The following is a 12,894-nucleotide window of genomic DNA, read 5'->3' on the forward strand; positions in this document are numbered from 1 at the left end:
AATGATATTGCTTAGCTGATTTTTTTTCTTCTCCCATCATAGAGCAGTGTTTAATCAAAGTTCACCACTCCATGTTCAATATGCATAGATATTAGCATATACTAATCAGTTACAGTTGTTACAGAAATGCCTTAATCAAAGAAAAGGCCCACGGGGTGGCAGGGAGGTGAACAGTGGCCTCAAGCCTGGCACTCCCCGGGGAGGCTTCCCTCCCGGCCAGGCCGCCAGCCTGACCTCAGCGGTGCTTGTCCTATGCTTCACGGCTACGCCATGCATAAACCTCACAGAGCGGCAGTTGCCATCATCTTCTCGAGGGGATTTTGGAACAATTTCTTTCAGAAAATAAGTGTTTGAAATTAGGTTTAACTCTGCAGCTTTTATAGTATTTCCATTCCAAGCTGCAACAGCAGGAGTTAGAACTCCACAAGAAGCGTGGCGCAGGAAGAGTGGGAAAGGCTCATCTTGCTGCTGCTGCAACAAGCAGTTGCTCTAAATAAAACAGCTAAGACTAATGATTTTTATCTCCTAGTTGTGCTGTTTAATAAACAGCTGTTGTTCTGCTTCCATGGCTTTCCGCTACAGCAGCTGAGGTGCTGCAGGTGAACACAGGACCCGATGCGAAGCTCCGGCCGGGGGAGCTGCGGCGGGGCCCATCAGCCTTCAGGCCGACTTCAGCCAGAACCCCGGTGCGGGGGACGGCAGCCCCGGGGCGGCCTGTGGGGCCGCTAACGGCCGCAACGGCCTGCAGGGCCTGAGAGCGGCTCCACTGGACGGGGCCGCCTCACAGGCGAGCCTCCGGTGTCGCTTCGAGGGGCGGGGCCAGGCGCGAGGCCCGGATGAGCGTGGCGGCCGTGCAGTGACGCCACGCGCCGCCCCCACCAATCCGAGGGCGCGGCGGTGGTTTTTGAACGTCGGGGGGCAGTGCCCAACCGTCCGGTCGCGCGCGCGGGGACGCCTTACCGCCCCCCGAGGCCGAGCGCGCGGGCAGCGGTTGCTGCCGTTGTCAGGTAAGCCGGGGCTCTGCGGGGGCCGTCGGGCGGGAGCCGGCAGCGGCTGCTGCGGTAACGGCCGCCGGGGCTTGGGGGTGGCCGGGCCGGTATCGCTTCCGCCAGGGGCGCGGGCAGCCGCGGCCGTGCGTGGGAGGTGCCCGGCGGTGTATACGCCTTTCTGAGGAGGTACGGCTGGTCGGTCGGTCGGTGGGTGGGTGGGTGGGTGTCGTGAGGGTCTTCCTTCAGTGTTAGAGGAGCCGGGGGCCTGCTTCCGACGCCTCGGGGATACCGCCACCACCCCCCTGCCACTTCCCCCCGTACCTCCCCGATGCGGGTGTTCAGAGGCCTCGGCCTGGTCTTCACCGCGGACACCGTGCGGTTTGCAGTTCGGATAATCGGCAATGGTAACAGTAGCCATGCTGCAAAAATTGTTTTGAAAACGGCTATAGCTGCGTGTCTTTTCATATTTGTGGGTCTATTCTACGTGTGTGTATATGCAACTTAAACACACCGTGAGCTTTGCTCTTGTTTCTCCGTTCCTTTTGGCGTCGGGGAGAATTGTGCAACACCAGCTTAATGAGTTCTTCCCCTGTTATATTTCTAAAGGTAGAAGATGGCTGAATACTTGAAAAAGCCCTTCAAAGACAGTCTGGCTGATATAAAAGAACGAATGAAAGAGAAGAGAAATCAGAAATGGATGAGGTTGGGTAAAATCAGCCAGATCTCCACTGTAAAGTGCAAAATAGCAAGTAAGATGCTTATATATTTTAATAGTTTTCACAATTTTTTTTTTAAACCAAGTTGAAATAATCACTGTTCTGTTGCAGCCAACAGCTCCATGCAAATGAAGAGCATCCAAGCAAACAACAAAGCTCTAGCTCAGGCTTTGCAAGAAGAAAAGCTCAAACTGAGGGATGCCGAGGCTACCATCCTTCATTTAAGGAAAGAGTATCAAGATCTGAAGGTTCACATGTTTGACTTGCAAAGAAATCTTGGGTTCAAGCAAGCACAAGGACTTGTTGAGGTATTTATAATAATAATAACGTTACGATTTAGTGAAGCTGAACATCAGAATCTGCACCAACCCACTGATATCTTTATGATCTTAAAGGTTTCATAAAAAAATAACTAAACATATAGAACAAGTTTTTTCATATTTTCATCTAATCTTGTCACTAACTAAATGTTTGGGTGTTTTTTTTCTGGCTACTCTTTCCTCTTTAATTAAAATCTATCTTCTGTGAATTTTTTTTTTTATCACAGTTGAAGGTATCTGACACAGGTACCTTCAGGATTTAGTCATCTCATAATACCGATAAAAAGTTATTACATTGGCAGTGGATACTAGAGTATGACAATAACAGTGTTCTTTTCCTCCTTTTGTCCGTTAGAATCAACTGTCAGCCTTGAATGAGATCATTTCAAAAGTTTCTCAGAATTTACGGGACTCAATTGATCTCCTTAGCCCAGCAAAGAATTTGTGTTCCATAGGCATAGTAAGTACCTTTTCTTCTTGAGGGGCAGGATTTCTGTTAATTCTTCCCCTTACTCCTTCCAGCATAGATGCATGTAGTTTTTGATATTTGAGTCTTAGTTTGGAGGTACGACTAGTCCCACGGTTCCCAGCATGACAGGGGGCCCAGACTGTGAGGGTGTGTAGTAGGTTGTTAGTGGGACTGAGGCTCTGCTATGAGGTGCTAGGGGCACCCTGATTTTCTATGGTTTTGTGTCTTGTTCTTTCGCAGTTCCTTCCCCTGTGAACTATCTGTATGATTGGGCTGGTGATGAATGTGCTGACTTGCAGCAGCTGAGTATGTGAAATCCCACAGCATTTTGCATTAGCCAGCCAGAAAGAAAAAGAGTCAAGGGCCTGTTTGGCCTTTCTGTGGGCAACTTGGCTGTTGTCTAAAATTTGTATATGGTGCAAGCTTGTTTCAGCTATTTAGTCACGGTAAGATTTATTTTGTTGACAGAATCAGAGAGTGCTTTCTTCAGTTCTTGAAAATAATTCCGATGTCGTAGGAGAAATACATTCAGTGTAAGTATCTTTTATTAATACCTATTTATGTTTGAAAATTCTGTTACAGTAAGCTTAATTTTCTGACTGGAAGAAGGGAAGAAATCCAGTGTAATGAAGTAGTTCATTGTCATAAAATATATTGCTATTGAGTAAATACTACCTTTGGTATTTTCTCTAGAGGACATCTACAGTGTGCTGATGGAGATGATCAAGTACTTCCAAGTGTGATGGAGGCTGATAGCGATAGAAATGAGCTGGCTCATTCTGTGTCAGAGATCTGTGAGGAATCTGACAATGTTATTTCCTTAATCAAAATAGTTCCAGACAAAGGTAAATCAAAGTATCAGACATTGCTCTATTCTGAATCAGGAAAAAAATGTGTGAGTATAAGTTTAAAACTTAATTACTGCTTTTGAAGTAACTGTCAAGCAATTTTCCACTTCTTATAAAGGTTAGATATTTACATTGGCAATCGGTAAACTTTCTGAATGAAGATGCCTGGCAAAAAGGGAGAGGAATTTGAAAATGCTTTGTCTTCCATATACCTGCAATCTATTTTCATTATCTACCAAATAGTTCAACAGAGTTCAAGAGTTCATCTTTAATCATCTGTTATCATTTATGAAATCAACAATTGTTGACAAAGCTAAATACTCAGAAAAATAAATGACCTGTAGATAACCTTTCCAAACAGAACAGTTTTTAAAGGAAAATTCTAATGTAGTATACTTAAGTGCTTTCTGTCTGGAAGCTGTATTAAACAGAGCTTAACTTGATTGCCAAATACTGATTTATACGGATCTGTGGAGAAAATTCTAAGAATAGCCTTAATTTTTGACAGGTTCAGAATTTGCACAAAACCTTAACAGGCTGTTACTATTTAGCTTTAATATGACTTTTTCTCTTCAATTACAAGGACGAACATCTGATTTTCATCTGGACAACACAGGGTCAGAGCTGGAAAAGGTTTCTTCAAGTGGAGAGGATGGATTTGGTAATGTGTTACCAAAAAGTGTGTCCACCAGGCGTCGCTATTCAAAGATGAGAAATCACAATGAACTTTGCACTGGTGTCTTGGACCATTCAGAAGCACCTGATTCAACAAAAGAGCTTTCTAAACAGGATGAAATTAGACTTGAGGAAAGTCTAGAGAGGTGTACTATAGAAAACATAAATTCAGATATTTCTCAGCTGAATGAAAACAAGGTAGGTTCAGAGCTGCTGTTGAGGCGGATAGATTCTGAAACTGCACAGTATAACTTAAACAATAATTCTGATCTTAAACAACACAAGTGTAAAAGCAGAAAAGACTCTCAAGTATGGAAAGATAAGCGTCAGAAGGGAAAACTGGAATGGCCTAAAAATAATTCCAGACAAAGACCGAAAAAACAACAGGGTAAAGAGGCTTCCAAAGAAAAGTTGGATTTCTTGGGCGGCTCCAGCGATGCTTATGACTTTCATTTTGAGGAGAGTGTCCATGTTACACCTTTTCGACAAAATAAGGTGAATGACACAGATACTCGTGTGGATGACAAAGACTTATCTGAAACAAATACCGTCGAGTCAAGTGATATTGAAGATTCAGATGATAGCCTCTATGAGCCTTACACGAATAAATCAAAAAAAAGGAGAAGTTCAGTGGACAAGAAAGATACATCACCAGTCCATGCAAGACCAAGGTCTAAAAGATGTTTGGCACAGCGTGAGCAAAAACTCCATAATGAAAAAGAGACTGAAAGCAATAAATCAAGTGACAAGTCTATTAGTAAGTATAGAAAGTGTTCTGTAATTTGTTTTGTTTCCTTGAGAGATTGTTTAAGGGATTTTAGGCTTTTTTTATTTTAGGTTTTTTTAATAAATACAAGCAGAATAATGTTATAAAAAATTATTAGATTAATTCTTCTGTCTTATTTTTTTTTCTCAGCAGAAATTGAAATTAAAGATATGTTTTGTTTAAGAAATTGGTCAACAGTGAATTAATACTATATTTTAGATATGTCTAATGATGTATTAAAGCTGAGGAAAAAGAGAAATAAGTATAATTGAGAGAGAAGTGGAATAACAAATCACACTTTGCCTGGCACTGCTTAGTGTTAATTTATTTTTCCAAATTAAAATCCTGAATATTTGTTGATCCTCTTCTGTGTTCTTAAGTGGAAAGATGAAGATAATAGTTGTAGCTGAGAGTTACTTCACATCTACTATGCTCATTGACATTCTCTTTTAAGCTAGCTTGCCTGAATTGTCTTAAGTGTCCCTAATTTCTTCCTAGGGCAGCCTTCTGAGCCATCTCGTGGTCATCTTTGTGATGTTACCAATACCGCTTCATTGCTTCCCAGAATGGGGAATGCAACTATTGTCCCAGAAGGTGAAGGACTACGATCTCCAAAACGCAAGCGAAGCTGTACTCTTACTGTGAACTATAAAGAACCAAGTATTGCAGGGTAGGTGTCTTACTTTCCAGTTTGATATAAAGTTCATGATATTCCATCAAATGGAGGATTTGAGGGGATTATTTAAATATTGGAAATAAGTTCTTAACAAAACATTGAGAGGTCTGATGTTAGTAATATGAAATAGTTCATGTGAAATTGAACTTACTAGCTGAAAGTTAATGTTTTAAGTGATGTGGGGAACAAAACTCAATTTTGCTCGGGTTTTGTTTTTTTCTGTTTTTTTTTAACAGGAAACTGAGGAGAGGAGATCCATTTACAGATACACATTTTCTGCATTCTCCAATTTTCAAGGAGAAAAAAGATGCTAAGTGCCATTCTCTTAAGAAAGAATCTCTGTCAAAATACAATGAGAAATTTGTTGGTTGTCGTTGAGATTTGCAGTCATGATAGCAAAACCACGCTTGCTCCATGAAGAAAGGCAATCTTTCATCCAGCAATTATTGTTGTGCAGTATCTTACGCAAATAAGCAATTATTTCTATGTGTCTAATAACAAGGATATAAAATTAAAGGGTTTTGTTTTTAATCCAGTGGCTCGTTTTTAATGATATAGACAATTTTTATAACTTAAGGTGATTCCATTCAAACCCTTTTGAGAGAAGGCATCCCTACATCATGGATCTGTGAGTGTATCAGGAATATCTGATGGAAAAGATGGTGAATGTAATTTTATGACTTATACCCTTCTTGATCTTACAATGGTTGCAAAGGTGAACTTCAGGCACTTAAGATCAAATGTTTTTGTGGTTTTGTTTTTTTTTTTATAACAATGTTTGTACAGATCTTGTTTATGTAACGGTTGTAGTTTCACATTGAAGCTCGTAATAAACATCTTAGTGTTTGGAAACAGCTTGGAGTAGGTTGGTGTTCTTTTTGCACAGTTTCTATATTGGCTTCAAGGGTAGCAATGTCAGTAGTAGGCATACTGCAACCTAGTGTACTCCTTTCCTATCTTATGGGGCATAAGCATTGTTTAGAAGCAAGAGTGCCAGGTGTAATTTGATTATGAAGCTGCAGCTCTCAAAAGTAGGAATTTAGAGTTGGTTGGTACTGCTACAAATGCAAGTCATAATCAACTTAAGCGGATAATAGGAACAAAGCAAATTTATCTGTGAAAGTTGGTGAAGAGTGCTCTGCTTTGGCAGAGCGTAAACTAAACTGCTATTATGGGACTTTGTAATAATTTTGGCCCTGCTTTGCCAAGTGCCTTTACTAGGGGAAGATCTGCCACATCTGAACTGGTACCATTTGGTACTACAACAGGCAATATGCTAGAACAACACTGTTATAAACTCTACAGCGAGATTTCAAGGTTGCAGAGCCCTCAAGCTAGCTTTTTTTTGCTTAGAAACATTTAAAAGTATTAATGGATACACGAATACAAAGAGGAAAGCTACATTCAAAATAAATAATGGGAAAGTACAAAAATACAGGTTCTTCACTTGCCTTGCAAGATTGCCTGTCTTGCCCGTCCCACTTCAATAGGTGTAAGATCTTTCCCTTTCTGTAACAGCTGTTTATGAGGGACAGAAAAAGAACAATGTGATAGCCAAGTAGCCCAAGGCAAGTGTGGTGGGCCTGGGGCTTTTTTGGATTGAGTAAGCTTGAAGAATTGCTGCAGTTCCATCACAACTGCAAGAAGGAGTCTGAGTCTAGCTCACCTGACATCAACTGATGTTCCTAGAAGCATCCAGGAAAACAGCTAAGCCTCTTTACCACTCCTTGCTACCCTCTGAACAGCATGCTTTTATGTGATGTGGCACAGGACTAAATCTTAGGGGATGGGGAATTAAAAAAATAAATCTCTTCATACTCTCTAATTGTCTGTGAGGTATTAGCATGGTCATAGCTTTCCGTACTGAATTCTCAGCTCCCAGGGAACTCGGAGGCTTTTTTGCATATTTTCCAGTGTACCTGGAAGAGGCACGGACTGCGTTCTTGTAGAGCCACTTGCTCAGTTGAGAAATTGCTTTAGTGTGTATATCTGTAGTGCAAGAACTAATTAATGAAAAAAAGAGACCAAAATAAGTAGGGTTTTGTACATATATAATTTAAAACTATTCTGTACCAGTACAATATATTAATTTTACAAATGTAAAATTCATCAGCTGTTAAAGCATTTGCAAAACCACATATCCTACCGTAACTTTATTGCACAGTATCTATGAAAATATTAATTCTTAAATTAGAAAACAAATGTTTCAATATAGAAGAGACAAATCTGATTGAAAGACGATAAGAAAATCTACTCTGAAAATAACAAAATTTCACAGGATACCAAGCTTAACAGGTGCATCTGTAGGCCCAATCTACAAAACAGGATTATAGCATCCAGTACTGGCTATTAAAAAAAAAAATACTCACTGTACCTTTGTTATAGATCCAAATGTAGGTCAGACTAATCTCATACAAAACACTATGGCAAGTCTAGTGTTAACATTTTGAATACCTTGTGTACCACATTTACTACTTCCAGGTAGTTCCTGACATCTACTTGCTGAATCGACTTGTGATTTAACATTGCACAGGCATTTTGCAGGAATATATTCCTTGACACAGCACAGGATTGGGGTTTTTTCAGTCTTATAACTACTGAATTTTACCAGTGTAACATCTGTAAATATAAAACACCAAGAATTAAAGTTAAATCTGTTTTTCACAAAAGCAATTCTAATTTACAGTTACAAACTCTAATTAGAAAATGTCAAGTGACAACTTTTTGGCCTGTACTGATCTCCATTAGGAAGTTAGGTGTACCTCTTAAATGTAGTGTAAGCAGCAAAATATATATATATTTTGTATATATATATATATAAGTGCTCAATTTGAAGATATACTAACATGAGTTGTAAAATGTTAATATGTTCCTGGGTCTAAATAATCACAGTTAATAAGCATTTACAATAAAGCTTGGTAGAAAATCCAGTTTACCACAGAGCCAAGTATATAAGCTAAGCAGCTGTCATATGTTGACGTCTTTTGTGTACAATAGTCTTATCTCTGCTGAATAATCTAAAGAATTTATCAGTGAAGAGCAGTAAATAGGGTGGATCATGAAGTGCATCAAAACCTTAACTCTACTAAGCCAATTGAACTTGTCTAGTATGCGCAAATTGAATTCTCTGAAGTTATTTTGGGTACTTATGTCCTGCATAAGCCAAGTCACTATGACATTACACATCTAGCCAGATTTTTTTTTTTTTTTTTTAAATAGTGGTTATGAGATTACAATCTGCAGGTAAAATATTTATCAAAACCCAAAATGAATAGAAAAACTTGCATCTATCAAAGATTACAGGCAGTCCTTTTTCAGAACTGGCTGCTCTTTTCTCACAGCTTCTCAACCAGCTGAGTGTTTCTTTTAAAAAATAATATCTTATAAAAAGATTCTACAAAGAAACAGTGTTTCAGAACCCCCCCCAACTGTTGTTATCCCTTACTGTTTTCTTTTTTACTGGAAAAAAATAATAAAACTATCAAATAGGTACTGCATTAGGTAAGCTATAACATTTGTTGTCTGGGAATTTTCTTCATATTCCCAAACATGTGCAATTTCCCACATGTTTCGTGGGGTTTCTGAGGCTGTAGCTGATAAACTTACTATGAACATATGGTAATGGGCACACAAAAGAAATTTTCCGTAATTAAATACGTTATAAAGCATTTTAATAAAATAATTTTTGTAACTTCAGTATAATACATGTTTGCAAAACTAAAAGGGTTTTTAAAAGTGCTAAGTATTAAACAGAAGTTTCTTGAAACCTTAAAGTCCCACAACTCAGATATATAACGGCTTCCCCTGCCCATAAAGCAGGCACGCTGATTGGTTGTAAAAAAGACAGTGTCACTTGTCAATTAATCCAGCTTCTTTAATTTTTGTGTAGAAGAATTTCTCCAGTATATTGGCACATTTGTAGTATTCACTCTCGGGGGGGTTGTACTCTCTGCAATTTGTAAAGACTCGCTGCAAGTCTGCCATGAATAATTTCTTAGACACGTAGTACCTATTCTTGAGTCGCTCACTCATTGTTTTGAGATCTGTACAGGAGAAAAATAGATTAACAGCGTTTGATTCAAATACTTTTTGTATGCAATATCCCTTTAGATTGATATGCCAATTACCAGGAACTGGCAAAGCTAGGATTTGGCATTCCTAATTGCCTTCATCTAAGGCGTGGTCCCTTTTTTAGCTTCAACAGCAATTGAGCCCCTGGAACTAAGAAATATTTCACTGTAAGAATGATTTTGTGTAGAGTTTATTTTTTCTTCTTTAAAAGATTAAAGCATCATTCTTTTGTGTTCTCATACTTCTCTGAGATTTCAGTGAGTATTAGGTGTCTCTAACTCTCCTCTAACTGTTCTGTCAGGCAAAGCTGTTGTCAGCTCTGCTGGAGGAGGCCTTAGGAGTGTACAAGCAAAGAAAGAATTCAAACATCACAAAACATGTATGTTAACCTAAAATCCTCACTTCTGTGCGAACACAGCAGAGAAGAGACATCTGTCTATACTACAAGCAGTACTTGCAGCTTTGAAAAAAGATTAAATGTTCCACACTCTACGTATATTTTAATTCCATCTTCAAAATTTATAGTTTCATATCCCTTTTTAAGAGTCACGTGAGAATAGATCTCTCCTGCTTTCAACACATCATACGAAACCTTTACTTACAGAACATTCTTTAAGAAATGTCGTCCTTTATACTAAAATCAGTCATCCATAAAATACGTAAATCATCTCAGTGTCACCCCACACAGTTGCTTTCCCAGAAATTCTTATCAGGCATTTAAAAATTTTGTCTACATTACAAGTGTTCTAGGAGTGAGTACTGGAACAGAAGTAGTGGGAGGTGTGCTGGATGCCTTGGCTTCTCTCACCTCAGATGCTCTAACAACCGTTTTTTTAGCAATGCTTGAGCCAGGCTTCAGCAGCATCTTTGTGAAACCATAATAGAAACAGCTGAAACTGAGAAGACTGACTGCCAAACAAGTATTGCAAGGAAAGAAGAAACCAAAGACCTCCAATGCAAAGGAATTAAACCTTGAAACTTAAGATTTAAAAATACGGTTGTGGGTATTTTTGGTTTTGTTTGGTTTGGGTTTTTTTTTTGTTTCTTTAAGGGAGATTTTACTTTGGTAAAATAGAGAAAAACTATGTCAAATTGACAAGAGGGGATTATTTAAGAAAAGCTTGACGGATGCTCTCAAATACTTCTTCCAATGATATACAACTTGCCATTCACTAGTGTTGCGCAATATTTTGCAAAAGCAAAGGCTCATTCAGCTCCCATTACGTCTGAAATTTAGGTGCCTACATCTAAACTAGATATCCATAGTCTAATTATAGTACCCGACTGAGAAGGCTGTTCAGCTCACCCTAAAGCAAACATTGCCTGGCTGGTCAGTTTAACTGTTCTCCTCTAACTACAGTGAAAGTTTGGCTCCATCTGCCACTCAGCCATACAGCTTTTGTATTACAGATGAAAAGAAAAAAAAAAAAAACAAACAACCAGTATTTCTTGAAAATAAGCAGCTGAAAGAGCACTTAAAACAGGGGGGAAAAGTGTTTCTACATGAGAACTGACCTTAGGAGGTAGTAAAAAAAACCTACAGCCATACCTCTCAAACAGTGTACAATTTATTCTGTGTGCAAAAGTAAGGACAAATGTTATACCTTGTATGTGATAGCAGAAGGAAAGGCAATGATGTTTCTTTTTAATTGAAATTATGTCTGAGCGATTTTTGTATAGTATCAGCATGCTGGCAGCAGGAGCAGAAAGCAAGCAGAAGTTGATCATGAATCAAAACATGGTTTAGTTGTGCTGTTTCCTTAGCTGAAAAAACAAAGCAAAACTAAACCGAAGACCTCAGCTTAATCCTAAAACGAGAGCTGCTGCCCCCACCTCCAATGTAATACATCTGAACACGGAAAGGACAGACAACATTCCTACTTTGGGTTTGCCAACCCAGGCAGTAAGTTCTTTGTAACCACTGTTCAGATTAAACAGCCTTCTAGATCTCGCCTCTACTCAGAAAAGCAGATGGAGAAAACTCTGCCACGGGAGGGTGTCAACATTCTTTTTCTTCATTGCTAGAAAATACATCTGTGCCAGGGATACAGGAAGCCGGCTGCTGTTTTATAAAGTACATATATATTTGCTATTTGGAGATGAGAAGTTGAATATAAAAAATCATTAAGCCAAATTGGTATGCACAGGCGAGGAGCCTATGCAAAGCAACAGGAACAAACACTTCCACTCTCTGAGAAACTGATTGATAGTAGCCTGCAATGAACTTGTATTTCATTCTCTAATAACATTAAAAGATACAGAAAGCGTAATCAGAAAGATGGAAGTGAGTATTGCATAAACAATGAAGGAAGAGCAGGATTCAGTTTTAAATCTGCTGCAATGCAAATCAAAACAAGCATCTGTTTAGAACAGCACTAAATCATCATTGAAATTATATGACCCAGCAGTCAAAAGCAAAGAAAAACGTTATTAGCAGCTGTGTACTTCCCTTTGCAAGTAATCCTGCATAAACAATAGCTGCATGATTTAAAAGTAAAATAAATAAATAAATAAACACCTCGGACAACTTTGGCAGATCTAAAATACAAAGATAAAAGTTATCTAACAATCAGTTGCATGAAGCATTTTCCTAAACTTAAATTGGAGCAAACTGTCAAGACTTAATTAGAAAACCCTGGTAGTTTTGAAAAGGTTTTCTCTATGTGATTTAGAAAGCTTAAATCTGTTTTTCAAAGCAATTCAAATGCTTAGGTGTTCCTGAAAGTTTGCCTTGAGATTTTTTAACATACCAGTAGGATCTGCAATGACCAGTTACCACACACAAAAACATATTCGTACAACTCCCATAAACCAGCTCCGTCCCAAAAGTTTCTAGCCGACTGCACCATTTAAAAGCTTGCTAGGGCTCTCTAGGGCATACTAAGATTTCACATGTATACACTATAGATGCTTCACAAAGGTCACAAAGCAGTCATAAATTTCAAATGACAGCATCATACTCTTGTCACTTCAGAACTGCAAGCTATTCAGCTGCAAGTAATATATATCTTTTAACATAAAACAATCAGATTACAATTTATCTGCTATGTCTCCAGCTATAAAGATTTTTAAACTCTATACTTAAAAAATGTTAATGGCATTACCCATGGGAAACCTTATAACTTCATAATATCCAGGAGCTTCTGTTCTCTTCACAGGTTCCATGAAGGGCCAAGCGCTTTGATGGCTCTTTGGTAAAGAAAAAAGTAAGGTATCTAATATGGAAACTCTATATTGGAAATAATTTAAAAATCTTTACAGAAGGTAAACTAGAACTAGCACTCACCTTCACCTGCTGCAGGATGGTTTTTAGTGTGCTGTAAAGCTGATCTGGATCCTTGGGCTCTTTACTTGAAACAAAATA

The 12,894-nt window shown here is 38.8% G+C and overlaps 2 protein-coding genes across 6 annotated transcripts in view; one reads left to right on the forward strand and one right to left on the reverse strand.

The window, feature by feature from the left end:
* Positions 1 to 892: 892 nt before the first annotated feature.
* On the forward strand, positions 893 to 6,275 carry SGO1 (shugoshin 1). The gene is made up of 9 exons (XM_087746548.1): positions 893 to 1,007; positions 1,596 to 1,738; positions 1,817 to 2,013; positions 2,381 to 2,485; positions 2,963 to 3,027; positions 3,188 to 3,339; positions 3,926 to 4,774; positions 5,282 to 5,453; positions 5,696 to 6,275. The coding sequence occupies exons 2-9, from the start codon at positions 1,603 to 1,605 to the stop codon at positions 5,835 to 5,837; spliced, it is 1,818 nt and encodes a 605-aa protein (XP_087602674.1). The 5' UTR covers positions 893 to 1,007; positions 1,596 to 1,602; the 3' UTR covers positions 5,838 to 6,275.
* A 1,218-nt stretch (positions 6,276 to 7,493) lies between these two features.
* KAT2B (lysine acetyltransferase 2B) overlaps positions 7,494 to 12,894 on the reverse strand; it is a 45,597-nt gene continuing 40,196 nt past the window's right edge. For 2 of the 5 annotated variants that reach the window (XM_087771636.1, XM_087771631.1), the window contains 3 exons: positions 12,817 to 12,880; positions 12,635 to 12,719; positions 9,114 to 9,502 (listed from right to left, as the gene is read on the reverse strand). In XM_087771636.1, coding sequence (XP_087627762.1) covers positions 9,309 to 9,502; positions 12,635 to 12,719; positions 12,817 to 12,880 — 343 coding nt within the window. In that variant the 3' untranslated portion in view covers positions 9,114 to 9,308. Of the gene's footprint in view, positions 8,079 to 9,113; positions 9,503 to 12,634; positions 12,720 to 12,816; positions 12,881 to 12,894 lie in introns of those variants that run through there. The other 3 variants (XM_087771658.1, XM_087771643.1, XR_015707789.1) reach the window with 3 other exon arrangements.

The sequence above is a fragment of the Nipponia nippon genome, unplaced genomic scaffold (assembly GCF_047370975.1).
Source record: "Nipponia nippon isolate SJK-2023a ecotype South Korea unplaced genomic scaffold, ASM4737097v1 scaffold_1, whole genome shotgun sequence".
Classification (NCBI taxonomy): Eukaryota; Metazoa; Chordata; class Aves; order Pelecaniformes; family Threskiornithidae; genus Nipponia; species Nipponia nippon.

What these genes read in the sequence shown, in the direction of transcription:
- SGO1 (XM_087746548.1), top strand. Translation starts at nt 1,603, where the DNA reads ATGGCTGAATACTTGAAAAAGCCCTTCAAAGACAGTCTGGCTGATATA. An exon ending in ATCAAGTGACAAGTCTATTA is followed by an intron (nt 4,775 to 5,281) that starts GTAAGTATAGAA and finishes ATTTCTTCCTAG; the next exon opens with GGCAGCCTTCTGAGCCATCT. An exon ending in AAAGAACCAAGTATTGCAGG is followed by an intron (nt 5,454 to 5,695) that starts GTAGGTGTCTTA and finishes TTTTTTTAACAG; the next exon opens with GAAACTGAGGAGAGGAGATC.